This window comes from Oncorhynchus kisutch, linkage group LG17, assembly GCF_002021735.2.
Source record: "Oncorhynchus kisutch isolate 150728-3 linkage group LG17, Okis_V2, whole genome shotgun sequence".
NCBI classification, from domain to species: domain Eukaryota; kingdom Metazoa; phylum Chordata; class Actinopteri; order Salmoniformes; family Salmonidae; genus Oncorhynchus; species Oncorhynchus kisutch.
In genome coordinates this window covers 68326378-68342848 of record NC_034190.2, presented here as the reverse complement: position 1 = coordinate 68342848, position 16471 = coordinate 68326378, and the positions used below count along the sequence as shown (strand labels likewise).

The 16471-nt window shown below is 42.3% G+C and overlaps 1 protein-coding gene across 1 annotated transcript; it reads left to right on the top strand.

Annotated features, from left to right (window-relative positions):
- The first annotated feature begins 1157 nt into the window (after positions 1-1157).
- On the top strand, positions 1158-15987 carry LOC109908567 (proteoglycan 4). Its single transcript, XM_020507233.2, has 7 exons — positions 1158-1552; positions 7335-7542; positions 7926-7983; positions 8097-8175; positions 8336-8895; positions 12255-12392; positions 12488-15987. Exons 2-7 carry the CDS (start codon positions 7409-7411, stop codon positions 13052-13054), a joined length of 1536 nt encoding a protein of 511 aa, XP_020362822.1. The 5' UTR covers positions 1158-1552; positions 7335-7408; the 3' UTR covers positions 13055-15987.
- Positions 15988-16471: the final 484 nt, after the last annotated feature.

Sequence of the window (16471 nt, the reverse complement as noted above, 5' to 3'; positions counted from 1 at the left end):
TTACCCCCCAAATTGTTAACTTTCAAGCAACCCTCATCTGTGGTCACGTACAAACATTCCGTAGGCCTAGAGGGACCCACTGGTTCCCACATCGTGGACCGTGGAAGTAGACGCCTACTAGAAATGGAAGTCAAACTCATGTAGTCTATAAACCAAACAGGGAAACCTGTGCACGTCACTGTGCGTGTGTTTGGTTGATGCTGAAGGACAGCTTCACTCAATATGCCGGGTTGGAATCACAGTGATGAGGGCACACTTTTTCACAAGGCTTTTATTTTATGCTCCAGCTTCTTGTGACCTGTGAGACAGTAAAATAGGCTCCGGAATAATAGGCCTATTCGTTTTAATCCAGCGATGTATACCACATTAGCCTGACCAACCAAACTTTTTTAGCCATCCTTGGTGATTAAAAATCAATACCGCTCACCACATTAGTATTACACATTTATTAGTAGTCTACATCAGTGGTGTAAAGTACTGAAGTAAAAATACTTTAAAGTAGTACTTAAGTCGTTTTTTGGGGTATCTGTACTTTACTTTACTATTTATATTTTTGAAAACTTTTACTTTTACTCCACTACATTCCTAAAGAAAATGATGTCATTTTTACTCCATACATTTTCTCTTACACTCAAAAGTATTCGTTACATTTTAAATGCTTAGGGGGACAGAAAATGGTCCAATTCACACACTTATCAAGAGAACATCCCTGGTCATCCCTAATGCCTCTGATCTGGCGGATTCACTAAACACAAATGCTTTGTTTGAAAATTATGTTTGAGTGTTGGAGTGTGCCCCTGGCTATCCATACATTTAAAAAACAATATAATTTAGCCGTTTGGTTTGCTTAATATAAGGAATTTTAAATTATTCGTACTTTTACTTTTGATACTTAAGTATATTCAAAACCAAATAGTTTTAGACTTTTACTGGGTAACTTTTACTTGAGTAATTTTCTAATACGGCATCTTTACTTTTACTCAAGTATGACAATTGGGTACTTTTTCCGCAGCTGGTTTATACATGGTCATCTATTTCAGCACAGGCGTCCACAACTGTGGCTTAGATATGAAATATTATTCCAGTCTCCATTGCATTCATTCGCTTCCCGGTCCGTCCGAGTGATGGCGCTAGATAGAAACAAAATACTAATAATTGGGGTTCTCAAATTCTCTCCGTCACATGGTTCTACCATTGAGCTGAGCGAGGAATAGAGTGTAGAGAGATAGATGGAGGGGGTTTGAAAAACTGGAGGAAAATCTGACAGTTCGATACAACACAGGTGATACAGTGGAAAATAGTTAATCTGTCTGCTTGCTTTGCTTTTCCCTTTGGAAACGGTTCGCATTCACAGGGGGTGAACGGAGGTGTCAAAAAATGCCAAACGCAATGATGCATTATGCTCATGTTTTCTCACACACAAGAAGCTCCGGTTATCGCCTTTAATTGATTATGCTAGTGAGGAGTGGATGGTCCGAGTGGAAGCAGAATTTGAAGGAACCGACCAAGGTGGATGCTGCGCGCCGTCGCGCATCCCGAATCGCTGAGCTGAGTGAGTATGAGATTAGCTCCTGGCACAATGCTCTGCCTTAAGCATGTCTGTCAGCATGTGAGAAATTCTCATATATATACATCATTAGATTCTAGATGTTTTTGCTGACATACATTTGATTAGCCTTTTCACATTTTGCCATTTGATCATTGATTGGTCAGCTTTATACATAGCATTATGCGATTTTTTCCTTTGTGTTGTTCACAGGCTCCGTTACCATAATTTCTAGTGGTCCTACATACAGTACAGCAGACACGTGTGCAACAGCCACAATGTCACTGCACTGCTTGGCTTTTGTGATTCGATGTCTAATTAACCGATTTATCAGATAACCTGGATGCGAGCAATATGTAAACGTTTATGTGTAGCCTACGTCGATGTCGTATGCTTAGCATTCAAGAGGCCTCTGTGAATCATGAAAGATAATTAACATTAGACTGATACAATGACTGTTTTCTGCCCCCCCCCACCCCCCCCCCCCCCTTCAAAAAGGGGTAATGGGGGTATGTCTTTGTGGTGTGAGTTGCAAGCTGCTGACCTTAGGGACCAAGCAACACCGGCGTTGTGCGTTCATTTTCACTTTGATCTTGACATGTTTTTTTTTTATGCTTTAATTATGGAGGGAACCATAGACTAAGGGGTAAACGAATAGAGATCCCCAAGTTTAGTCAGACAGTGAATGAAACCACACACACCACTGCATCGATTTTAACCTTTTTGGGGGTGGCATTCTTTGACAAATGCCTTGGCACTGCCAAATTCGCCTTGCGTGATCTATCTGTTCACACCGTCTTCTCTGTCATGGCCAGTGTCATGGTGTGCCATGCCTGCTCGGTGTTTGGGCTCTAACCTGTTGTCTCCGGAACCACCGCAGTTTGAGCTGTCGAGGTTCTCGATGTTAAAACCCAGCCTATGAGAGTGTTGTGGTTGGTGCAGGCAAGGGCGCGAATCATTATACGGGCACATAGCAGACTACTGGACTGATGGTTAGGAAGCGTTTAACACCCTTCTCTCTATACGCACGCGCGTGTAGCCTACGTGTGTTGCTTACTTGTGGAGAATACATATGTCTGATCCTGCTACAGGATCAAATGTATCAAAGGAGAAATGTGGTTTGGGATTTGCTTTTGTCAGCTGTATAAGGTGTAGACAAATTAATCTCAGTTGGAGTTCAGAGCCATGGAGGGAGAGAAGAACCACAGGGCCAGTATATGATCAGCTTCCTGTAGCCTATGAAGTCTTTATGGCACCCAATACTCACACATATGCCTGGGTGAAAACATGCAACTGAGAATGCTCTCAGAGACAATATTCTCCCTCACTCAGGGCTAAAATGGTTCATCGTTATTGCAAGCAAGTATTTGACCTCTTTCACATCATCACAGGATCATACATCTCTTTCTTTCTCTCACACATGCACACACACACAGACCCATGGGTTTTGAATTGTGGGTAATTGTGCTCTGTGGTGTGTGTGTGTGACTGGAATGACTCAGATATAAGGTGGGTCTACTCTCTCCCAATTGATTGATCAGCATTGAAGCAGATGATGCTTTGCTTGCTGTGGCCAGGGACAGTTCAGGACATAGAGAATAGAGACAATGAAATTAAATCTGTTGGCATATGAGTGAGTGAGTGAGTGAGTGTGTGTGTGTGTGTGTGTGTGTGCGTGTGTGCGTGCGTGCGTGAAAGGTTTTGATGATGTGATGGAGAAGCAGATTACTGACCACCAGTAAAATGCCTTAATTTGGCATCATACTATGTCTCTAGGGGACATTCATCATGTGATCATGTTTTGGTGTATTGATTGACTGTATTGGTAAACAATAAGGCTGATCAATGGGAATTCTACTGGAACTTTAGGCTACCTAAAGTTTCCAGAAACATTCCCAGTTGGATGCACAATTACCTCTGTCCACTCACTGTTCTTGACACCTGAAAGAAGTGTCAGAACTGCCATTAGCAGTATTTTGGAGACCACACAATTGACTTGGAACCCCCAGAATGATTTTTACAAAGGTCTCTTTTTTGATACATGTATTCTCTTTGTGTGTATACTCCTTAGGGTAACCCTAGCCTACCAACTCTTTTTAAATTGTTATTTTATTTTACTAGGCAAGACAGTTAAGAACAAATTCTTATTGTCAATGACAGCCTAGGAACAGTGGGTTAACTGCTTGTTCAGGGGCAGAACAACAGATTTGTACCTTGTCAGCTCGGGGATTCGAACTTGCAACCTTTCGGTTACTAGTCCAACGCTCTAACCACTAGGCTACCCTGCCGCCCCGCCCTCTAAGGTGTTGCTGTTACTCCTCTATTTGTCTATGGATTATATTACTGGAGCATTGCATGCTTCGGTTGGTCTTGCATATTCGTTTTAAACTAAAGGAACATCCTGTAATAATTTATTTCCCTGTGCTCAACTGATAGCATAGAAATCACCCAGAGAGAGGGAGTGCTGACATGTTTTAATTACTGGAGCCCTAGATTTGAGGCAGAGGAAGATCTGTTTGTATGGGCCTGGGGTTTATGAGGGATGTTCCAGTTACGTGCTTCTCCCAACCATTTAAAAAAAATGCGTAGTAGAGTGCCATAGGATGAGGGGATTCTATCTGGCTGGGGAGAGGGTCTTTGTTTAGCAGAGGAGCCTCTGGTTGAGGGCCATTTGACTGCTTTGCTCGGAGCGCAACGTCCAATTGGTTCGTTTAGAGAAAGAGCTCTAGGGCCAGAGATTACACTGCAGTGCTGAGGCGTCATTCTGCCTAAGAACCTAGGGGAAACGCAAAGAGAGAGAGACTGGAAATGACAGCCTCTTCTCATCATCAGCTTTTCAGCTCCTTCAAGCACCTGCCACAGAACTCCTACTCACATGCTGATGGCCTCTCTTTTTCTTCCTCACCTTCCTCCCAGCCCTACACTGCTTCCTCTCTTCCTCTTGCCTTGCTCTTGCTCTCTACATCTGTGGTCTGTTCTCAATGGGATTTAGGTGTAGTTACACTGGAATCTGTCAGAATTGTGAATGAATAGAATTGTGGATCCATTTGGGTGTTTCAGGATATTCTGGTGAGAGTGTTACAAAATACATATTCTGGGTGAACTCTGGGGAGAGTGTTGACAGTTGAATTCTAGTGAGAAATATTTAACATTTTATAATGTTACAGGTCTTTTCACCTCCTGCCTTTAACATTTTTAGGACACGTTTTACACACAGTATAAAATATATAAGTACGTCCATTAAGTAGTAAGGTAACGCAGAAGTGTGATAAAGCATGTTTCCTGCCTCAATGTATTGTACAGTCATTGCCAAAAGAGCTGTATGTAGGGGTTGACAGTTGCTCTAGTGTAGCAAAATATATTTTATTAATAAATTATATTAACATATATCAACCAGGGATTTAATTGCCAGCGTTTGGGCTCTGTTGAAAGCACTCTGTGTCGTTCTGTGAGAAAGCTGAAGGCGGTTTGGATGAAACCATATTTTTGGAGGAATCAGAACATTGTCTCCCATATCATTTGCAATGTTGACATGTGCCCTAATAGCACTGTACAGACCACCATCACACCACACTGCAATGGTAAGGCTAAAGCTTATTTAACTGAGCTGTTTCAGCCATTTTGGATCACCACACTAGTATGCTAATGAGCTACAATACTAACCATGTTAGTGCATACCAAATTGGCTCATTGGTCCCATAGCCACTGAATTGATCTGACCACCATTGACACTCTTCTGGATAACATGAAAACAAAGTGTGTGTATTCCACTGATTATCTACTCCCAATCCCAAAGAGGATATAAGATAAATGCTTCAAAGATACAGTATCAACACTTGGCAGAATAATGCATACAGTGTCTGTTGGTGGTGATATTCCCTGTCAGAAATGTCCATATGTTGGGAATTTCCACATGTTGGGAACCCCCCACCCCCACACACCTCCCCACCTGTTTCCTCTATACTGGAACAGGATTCAGTGCAGAGCTCTCTGTTTGTAGGAGACCATTTACTATTATGTCAAATTGAAAAGATGGTTGAGAGATAGGGATGCCAGACAGAGAGGGGAGAAAATTGTGTGTTTGTGTGTGTGAGGGAGAGAGAGAGAAGGAAATAGGAGTAACCTAGTAGGAGTTAATTGAAGAGGGGAAAAGCACCTGTGAAACTGGACATACTGTTCCTACTAATTATCTAGCAGCTGGTCTGAACCAGTGTTCGAGAGGAGATGAGGGGAGTGGGGCCTAAAACAATGTTGTACTGTTAACAAGGACAGCAAGGCATAATATACTGTACCTCAGCATGCTGTGTGTCCTGAGGATTTAAATGTCAAATGTTTTTCATGCCATGTTATGGCACTCCATAGTTAGTATTAATATATTCAGAAGCACAGATGTCCCAATAGCCACATGCAGAGGCAAAGTTGATCCTCTCTCAGCCTCTTTCCTTCCATGTACTAATTGAGACCGTACCTACTCAGCCTCAACTGTTGGTCAACAAGAGGCTATGATATGCTCTGGGGAAGTCATGAAAGTTGAGGGTATAGAGACTTTAGACTCTACTGTAGACCAGAGTGGGATGAGTCATATGAATCGTTTCGTTTGAAGAGCGTTACAATATATTCTCCAATGAATATATATGCGAGAAGAGGTTTGGGAACCTGTTTCAAAATAGGCTAGTACCTTGATGGTTGCTGGTTCAAACCATTGGTGGTGAATATTTTTGCTTCTGTAAATGTGTAGTTCAATAAGTAAATCATTAGTAAACCTTGAAGAGTGTCCCAGGACAGTTATATCAGAAACACATCTGCATATCTGATGTCCCTCGGAGATTTGGAGGGCATCATTAAACAATCCTGATAAGAACTTGTCCTCATTGTTTGAACCAAACTGCCTACCTAAAACATCTCTTTCACTGAGAGAGGAAAAAGCTTGGAGGACAAAAACAAAATCTAAGAAAATATAGTTTCCTCTGTTCTCTGTCTTCTCTTTGGTTTTGGAATAAGATAACAATGTGGGCCTCCTCTCTCTGTTTCTGTGTCTGTCTGTATTGCAGTCATTTTATCTTCGCTGTGACTCATTGATTCTGCAATATTTACAGTGTTTTGAACAAATTATTAAAAACGTTGGAAAACTATGATAATTACAGAGGTGAAGAATTATATTACACTTAAACAAACAAATATATCAGAATATCTTCAACTGGTGTCTCAGGGATGATTGATATCTGTGTGTGGAGGAAAGGTCCTGGTAAGGATGGTCCCTGTGTAGACTGAAGACTAAGTGTATGGTTTAGACTACACTGTGTTCGTTTCAAAGACATAAGTCCAGCACAAATTTGAATCTGGATATCAACTCCATTGCTGGGACTGATATTCATCTAGAACTATGGGCTCTTTGGACACTTCAGGTTAGCGACCTGATGTTTTTGGATCTGTCAGAAAGCAAAGAGAAAAAAATGGCACAAATCCTTAACAAGCCCAAAGGAAGATAAAGAGGCCAGAGGGTAAATGACAGTCAATGGAGGGGAAGAGAGACAGAAAAGAGAAGGACAAAGAAAATGAGTGGCAGAAATGCTATGGTTGACCTTTTTGTATATTCCTGTCTTCCTTTTGTTTGTTATTGGTGCAACTAGAGGAATAGAAGAAACTGTTGTGTGTCATGACATGTTCTCCATTTATTTGAATTATATGTTTGCCCCAATCCCCATTTTAATTCTGTGTTCTTAAATAAGACCAGCTGATCTGTATGACAAACAATCCATCTCTTTCCTCTCCTTCTCCATCTCGGCAGATCCCAGGGAGGTTGTGGTCTGTATGTGTGTGGTGAGTGTGTGGTTGTGAGAGAGAGAGCGCCAGCGCTCCCACATGGCCTCCATGCAGGACGGGCTGAACTTCACGTCTCCTACCTACGGCAAGGTCCTGCTGCTGGGTGCCATCGCTGCTGCCTCAGCCTTCATCGTCACCATCCTCATCGTGGTGCTCTGTGTGGGCTGCCAGAGGTGAGATGAGTTAATGTGCATGACCATGTGCACACATGGATATACACACATTTATGAGTAACAGAGTTAAGAACATACTGTAAACTCACTCCACAGCTAGTTTGTAATTTTGCCGATGGAGCTATCGAATTAGATATCTTTTGATAGTTTAAATGGTCGGTACGTTGTCAAGGAGGGTGGTTACGTGTGCTAGCAAGGCAGAGGTCCTGGGTTCGAGCCTCTCGTTGTGAGCCAAATCAGGAGGAAGTGGTACTCGCTTAGCAAGCAGCGTGACGTGCGTAACACCTGTACGAATGCATGTACACACGTACAAATGCACGTACACACGCACGGACACAGCTGTTTGCATGTTTATAATACATTAACTGTTGTGTTTAATATAGGAAGGGAAAGACGCATAATGTCTCCAGTGAAAGTGGGAAACACAGGTTGATGGACATGGTGAGTCGTAGAGATCACTCCAATAACCACATTTAACACTTTAGGTAAAACATGGATGCATTTAGCATTCACAAGCAATTGATAAAAACATTTGTCTGTTTATGTGTTGTTAGAGTATACTCAGGCAGTCAAAGCTGCGTTCCATCAGCAAGTCGGACGGTGAGATGAACAAGCTAAATTGCAATGGCAAAAGTGAGTAAAACTCTTAGGCATAAGAGTGTCACTGTTCAGCTCAGTTTGTAGAAATATTCACCACATAACAAACACTGATCCTTACCACTTTTACAAGGCTTTTTTTCATATACTGTAGGTGAAAGAATGCCAACCTTTCTGGTTTCCATGTGTCCTGCAGAGTCATCTAAAAAGAACCGTCCGTCTAGCATGGACCTCCTGCCCAGCCGCCGGTCCAACTCCGACCTCCGGTCAGGGGGAAGGACGCTACCCCAGATCCCCTCTGGCACCGGAGAGGACGGGGAGCACACCTACTCTGAGGTAGGTCAACGCTCCTCCCCGAAGCGTGGCCCTGATAACAACCTCTACGCCATAGTGGGCAGGGCCGGAGAGACCGACACCCCAGCCCCTCCGGCCGTCCCAGCCAACACCCCTGCCCCCCCTGATCTAGATGGGGATGGGTTGAATGAACCGCTCCCCGAGCCTGAGCCCATGCCCCAGGCTATGGCTCATCCGCAACCCCCGGAGACGACTGCAGAGTACGCCTGCGTCCGGAAGCTCCGGAAGGTGGACAAGGCTGTCCCCCAGAAGAGAGACAGCGGGACCGATATGGGGGAGGCACCGTTGCCACCTCCCCGCCACGCCCCACCATCACACCCTGCCCCGCCTCCGCCACACCCTCACAGCATGAAGATGCCCCGGAAAAACGTGGATGCTTTCAAGCTGCCCACCTTCCCCAAGGTTGGTAGAGAAATGGCTGATGTTACAGAATGATAAAGATAAAGTTTGTTCATGTAGGAAGTCCTTGCCAAAGTCAGACCTTGTGACGAAGGCAATGTGTTCAGAAATGTTGATTCATTTCATTGCATTTTTCTGCCTATTTGTACATGTCTTTGCAGTTCCCTACATGTATTACTAAAGGCTGTATTTGTGTGTGTTTATGTGTTTTGTATATAGAGCATTGAAAGTCGATTTCTCCTGATGCCTCTTTGTAGCTCAAGCAATTCTGTTAAGAGCTACACATTTAATTGTAATGTTTAGAGTCAAATGAAATGCATTTATTTGTCTGTTTGCACACATTTCCTCTCTCAAGGCCCATTTTAAAACCTCTTAAGGATCGGACCCTTTTTTTCAATTTCCGCCTAAAATGACATACCCAAATATAACTGACTGTAGTTATAGACCTGAAGCAAGGATATGATATTATTGATACCATTTGAAAGGAAACACTTTGAAGTTTGTGGAAATGTGAAATGAATGTAGGATAATATAACACATTAGATTTGGTAAAAGATAATACGAATACAAAAATATGCGTTTTCTATTTAAAAAAATCTTCATCATCTTTGAAATTCAAGAGAAAGGCTATATATCCAGATAGGAGTTTGTGTAATTTAGATATTGGCCACCAGATGACAGCAGTGTGTGTGCAAAGTTTCAGACTGATCCAGTGAAGCATTACATTACTACACTATATATTTTATCAAGTTTTCCAGGAGTTTGCCCAAATGTGCCCGAATTGGTCAATTGATACATTTTCAAGTACATAACTACAGAGAACATACAAAAATGCTATGATAATAAAAATGTTAAGTTTACACACATCCAGGAATATCAAACATGATGGATAATTACCTTCCCTACTGAAAAATACTAACTTTCACATATCTACAGTTGAAGTTTACATAAACTAGTTTTAATGACTCCAACCTAAGTGTTTCAACCACTCCACAAATTTCTTGTTAACAAACTACAGTTCTGGGAAAGTCAGTTAGGACATCTACTTTGTGCATGACACAAGTCATTTTTCCAACAATTGTTTACAGACAGATTATTTCACTGTGCCACAATTCCAGTGGGTCAGAAGTTTACATACACTAAATTGACTGTGCCTTTAGACAGTTTGGACAATTACAGGAAATGATGTCATGGCTTTAGAAGCTTCTGATAGGATAATTGACATCATTTGAGTCAATTGGAGGTGTACCTGTGGATGTATTTCAAAGCATACCTTCAAACTCAGTCCCTCTTTGCTTGACATCATGGGAAAATCAAAAGAAATCAGCCAATACCTCAGAAAAAAAATGTAGACCTCCACAAGTCTGATTCATCATTGGGAGCAATTTCCAAACGTCTGAAGGTACCACATTCATCTGTACAAACAATAGTACGCAAGTATAAACACCATGGGACCACGCAGCCGTCATAGTGCTCAGGAAGGAGATGCGTTCTGTCTCCTAGAGATGAACGTACTTTGGTGCGAACAGTGCAAATCAATCCCAGAACAACAGCAAAGGATCTTGTGAAGATGCTGGAGGAAACGGGTACAAAAGTATCTATATCCACAGTAAAACGAGTCTTATATCGACATTACCTGAATCGGGCGCTCAGCAAGGAAGAAGCCACTGCTCCAAAACCGCCATAAAAAAGCCAGACTACGGTTTACAACTGCACATAGGGACAAAGATTGTACTTTTTGGAGAAATGTCCTCTTGTCTGATGAAACAAAAATATAACTTTTTGGCCATAATGACCGTCGTTATGTTTGGAGGAAAAAAGGGGATTCTTGCAAGCCGAAGAACACCATCCCAACTGTGAAGTACGGGGGTGGCAGCATCATGTTGTGGGGGTGCTTTGCTGCTGGAGGGACTGGTGCACTTCACAAAATGGCATCATGAGGAAGGAAAATTATGTGGATATATTGAAGCGACATCTCAAGACATCAGTCAGGAAGTTGGTCGCCAATGGGTCTTCCAAATGGACAATGACCCCAAGCATACTTCCAAAGTTAAGGACAAAAACGTCAAAGTATTTGAGTGGCCATCACAAAGCCCTGACCTCAATCCTATACAACATTTGTGGGCAGAACTGAAAAATTGTGTGCGGGCAAGGAGGCCTACAAACCTGACTCAGTTACACCAGCTCTGTCAGGAGGAATCACCAAAATTCACCCAACTTATTGTGGGAAGCTTGTGGAAGGCTACCTGAAACATGCCCGAAGTTCAACAATTTTAAAGGCAATGCTACCAAATACTAACTGAGTGTATGTAAACTTCTGACCCACTGGGAATGTGATGAAAGAAATGAAAGCTGAAGAGACACCATTTGAATATAAAAATAGATTTTATCAAACTAAACTATGGTACATTTATATCTCTGGGACTCTCAGGATGACAAATGTGAGCAAGATTACTGAATGTAAGTACATTATTTACCTTCAGAGGTGAATGTATCAAACCAGCTGTGATAAAAGTGTTTTGTTGTTGTGCACTCTCCTCAAACAATAGCATTGTATTTTTTCACTGTAATAGCTATTGTAAATTGCACTGGTGTAAAGTACTTTAGTAAAAATACTTTAAAGTACTACTTATGTATTTTTTGGGGGTATCTGTACTTTACTTTACTATTTATATTTTTGACTACTTTTACTTTACTTACATTCCTTAAGAAAATATTGTACTTTTTACTCCATACATTTTCCGTGACACCCAAAAGTACTCGTTACATTTTGAAATCTTAGAAGGACAGAAAAATGGTCAAAATCACGCACTTATCAACAGAAGATCCCTGGTCATCCCTACTGTCTCTGATCTGGCGGACTCACTAAACGCACATGCTTCGTTTGTAAATTATGTCTGAATGTTGGAGTGTGCCCATGGCTGTCCTAAATGGTGCCGTCTACTTTGCTTGATATAATGAATTTAAAATGATTTATAATTTTACTCTTGATACTTAAGTATATTTTAGCAGTTACATTTACTTTTTATACTTAAGTATATTTTAAACCAAATACTTTTAGACTTTTACTCAAATAGAATTTTACAACGTCATTCTAGTCACATTAGCGCACGTTAGCAAAACCGTCCCGTTTTAGGGACACCAATCCAGTAGAGGTTTAATGGACTGACTTGTATACTCCTTAGCAGAGGGGAGCAAAAAGGGATTTTGAATAGTAAGCCTGAAAGATTACTTTTCATTTCATTCCACCAAGTATTATACAAAAGCATTCTTTTATTTGTTTTATTTTTGTGTTTTGTGTTTCCTCTTAATCATATGTGAAGTTGACAACCCATTCATCCTGTTCTCTGATTGGCTGGCAGGAGGCAGTGTTCATGGGTAATGGAGAGCAGTACATTTGGAAGCCTCCAGAGGATGATGACATCACCATGCTCCAAAACAAACCGTTAGGCCCTCTGAGTCCTCACAGTGGAGAGAACATACAGCCTTCCACTGCTATGGTGAGTATGTATGTCATTACAAAGTACTGTATGTGTGTATGGTGTTTATCAGTTTGATTTGTACTGACGGTTGTCCTGTGCTGTGTGGTTTACAGGTTGCAGAGATGTACTCCAAGGTATGCAAACCAGGCAAGAAGAAGAGAACTGTTCCTGGGTCTCCTCCAGCAAACATTGGCTTCCGGACCTTGGGGCGTGGTGACCGGGACCGGGAGCGAGATGGGGGATTCAGTGTGGTGGTCAAGCCACAGACCTGGGCCCCGCAAGAGGGGAAACCCGTCGGAGGAGCCTCTGCCACTCTGGAAGACCACTGTTATGAGTCCATCGAGACGGGGGAGGAGTGCGACCCCACTTATGAGCCTATGGAAGGTGGTGGTGGTTGGAAGCGAGTTGGAGGAACCGAACGGCCTCCAAACACCTGCGCTACACTCAGGCCCAGGAGGAAGAAATCCCATCAGCCCTTGCAGCAGCAGCAGCCTCCCCCGCCGCCGCCCACACAGCAGACCCCCAAGTTACAGCACCTTCCAGCCAAAGCCCTGCTGCTGCCCGGGGAGAACCTGTACGAGAGCATTGGGGAACTGAAGCAGGGCGGAACTGCCAACTCTAGCACCACTACCATCTTCACCTTCAACGACGGCATGGAGATGTATGTCACTGGGCTCTAAGGCTGTGACCTATCTGACCTCTTACCTCCTTCCCAGCAAAAAGAAGACCACGGTTGGGAAGAGCTGGTTGAGCCCCTCTCATGCTCACTCACACATACTGTCTACATTACAGTCATAACTTCCTGCCTTTCAGAGCCTAGGGCAAAAGGGTTGGTCAGTGGTTAACGGGCTGAAGAGAAAGTCCTTTGCTGGGTCAAACCCCTATCTTGAATCCAAAGGTAGTGATGAGAAATGAGCACAAAACTATTACAGAGAAATCTGTAGGATGGTAGCACTATTTTAACAATGTGCACAGCACAATTAGAGGGAAAATTGCCTAAATTCTTCCCCCATTTTAGTGGGTAAAATCATAGAAATAAACTCAGCAAAAAAAGAAACGTCATCACTGTCAACTGCGTTTATTTTCAGCCAACTTAACATGTGTAAATACTTGTATGAACATAACAAGATTCAACAACTGAGACATAAACTGAACAAGTTCCACAGACATGTGACTAACAGAAATGGAATAATGTGTCCCTGAGCAAGGGGGGGGTCTGTATCTGGTGTAACAGTCAGTATCTGGTGTGGCCACCAGCTGCATTAAATATTGCAGTGCATCTCCTCCTCATGGACTGCACCAGATTTGCCAGTTCTTGCAGTGAGATGTTACCCCACTCTTCCACCAAGGCACCTGCACGTTCCCGGACATTTCTGGGGGGAATGGCCCTAGCCCTCACCCTCCGATCCAACAGGTCCCAGATGTGCTCAATGAGATTGAGATCCGGGCTCTTCACTGGCCATGGCAAAACACTGACATTCCTGTCTTGCAAGAAATCATTCACAGAACGAGCAGGATTAGCCTGCAGGAAGGGTACCACATGAGGGAGGAGGATGTCTTCCCTGCAACGCACAGCGTTGAGATTGCCTGCAATGACAACAAGCTCAGTCCGATGATGCTGTGACACACCGCCCCAGACCATGACGGACCCTCCACCTCCAAATCGATCCTGCTCCAGAGTACAGGCCTCGGTGTAACGCTCATTCCTTCGACGATAAACGCGAATCCAACCATCACCCCTGGTGAAACAAAACCGTGACTCGTCAGTGAAGAGCACTTTTTGCCAGTCCTGTCTGGTCCAGCGATGGTGGGTTTGTGCCCATAGGTGACATTGTTGCCGGTGATGTCTGGTGAAGACCTGCCTTACAACAGGCCTACAAGCCCTCAGTCCAGCCTCTCTCAGCCTATTGCGGACAGTCTGAGCACTGATGGAGGGATTGTGCGTTTCTGGTGTAACTCGGGCAGTTGTTGTTGCCATCTTGTACCTGTCCCGCAGGTGTGATGTTCGGATGTACCGATCCTGTGCAGGTGTTGTTACACGTGGTCTGCCACTGCGAGGATGATCAGCTGTCCGTCCTGTCTCCCTGTAGCGCTGTCTTAGGCGTCTCACAGTCCGGACATTGCAATTTGTTGCCCTGGCCACATCTGCAGTCCTCATGCCTCCTTGCAGCATGCCTAAGGCACACTCACGCAGATGAGCAGGGACCCTGGGCTTCTTTCTTTTGGTGTTTTTCAGAGTCAGTAGAATGGCCTCTTTAGTGTCCTAAGCTTTCATAAAGGTGACCTTAATTGCCTAGTGTTAGTGTCTTAATGACTGTTCCACGGGTGCATGTTCATTAATTGTTTATGGTTCATTGAACAAGCATGGGAAACAGTGTTTAAACCCTTTACAATGAAGATCTGTGAAGTTATTTGGATTTTTACAAATTATCTTTGAAAGACAGGGTCCTGAAAAAGGGACGTTTCTTTTTTTGCTGAGTTCATAATTCATTTCCATGGTTAAAACAGTGTTATTGTACTGGCAATCCTGGAGCCCTAGTTTACGAACGAGCACAACTTTCAGTTTTCTCTCTATGTAGCACTTAGTCTGTTTATGGCAGACCTTTTCCCCAAGTTGGTCGATGTGTGATTCAGGAAGGAATTAAAATAATAATATAAAATAAATTAATATTAATCAAAGGACTTGAAAGCTCAGGGACAAAGAGTCAAATGAGAGAATAATTAACTAAATTGCAAAAATGTTGGCATTCTTCCTAAAGAAAAAGTAATACTTTTGACCATATTCACAGATAAAAATACCAGATATTTTTCCCTTTTCATTTGTTACATATCACATGGACTGTCTCCACTACCATCTGTAAATTAAGTGTTTTACTTCAGTTTTACTGTTTTTACTTGCCAATCCTTTTCCTGCACTTTGCCTGCTTAATGTTGCATGCTAAAAAAACACAAACAAAAATCAAGCACTGTCATGTGGTACCGAAGAACATTATTATTATTATTTTTTACTGATTGTTTAGTTGTTATGTTGCTTTGTTTCTCTTAGAGAGCACAATGTCATTTTAATTCAGGATAGCTTTGACTACTAGGAATCTCTGGCAATCATTACTGTCAAGTTGGTCACTGCCTTCGTCTTCAACACAGAGAGGAAAGGATACTACTATCTGAACCACAGGGGCCATATCAAGTCAGGGGCCATATCAAGTCAAGGGGACATTCTGTTGAAGTCTACACAAATGTAATAGCTCCATCCTCAGTCTCAAAACTGTGGCTCAATCAAGATACTGCTGCAGCCTCACGATGGTGATTTCACCCTCCTAAGCTTTGAACGCAGGTGGAGCATTCATTAACACTCTCTGTAGCGATCTCATCACTACACTGATGAACATTTTTATGTCCTCTCAATTGCCAGTGTGATCCTAAATGAAAATAAAAACAATTCAGCTGTGCAGTGACAACAAATGATAACGACACAACAGAGATATTGTAAAGGAGCGTATTTGAAGTATAACACAAAATGTAATCTCAACCTGGACACTAAAGAACTTCATTTGACCAAATATACCCAGCACATAATGTGGTTATTATTCTGTATGTTGATGCAATGTGTACGTGCGTATGTTACAAAAAGAGAAAGAATAATAAATATATAATTGGTGTCAAGAAATCTATCTTTTACTATTTATGTTTGGCTGTATTTTTGGAATGACTTATCTGGTGACAAAATTGCAAAGCAATGAAAAATGTGAATTTGGATGTTGTTGTTTAATTTTCCCAAGCAATTTAAGTTATGGTGTGTTATTTGAAAAGCCCAGTTAAGTTTTATGTGGCAGCTAATGTTGTGTGTTTGCTAATCAGACTACAGGGTCTTGTACTCGAAGCGTGTAATTAAGTGCTAAAAATGCAAAAGATTGTAATGTTTTATATCAAGATTACTATTCATGAAAATGTCAGTCAAGTTTATACTTTTGTAATAAAGTGGCACTTTGAAAAAATTATGTTCTCTCTAAGCTTCACTTAAAAATATATATAATCTAAACATGTACCTCATGTGCCTTTTATTAGACGGGATTAACTCCACCAGAAGGTAATAATTA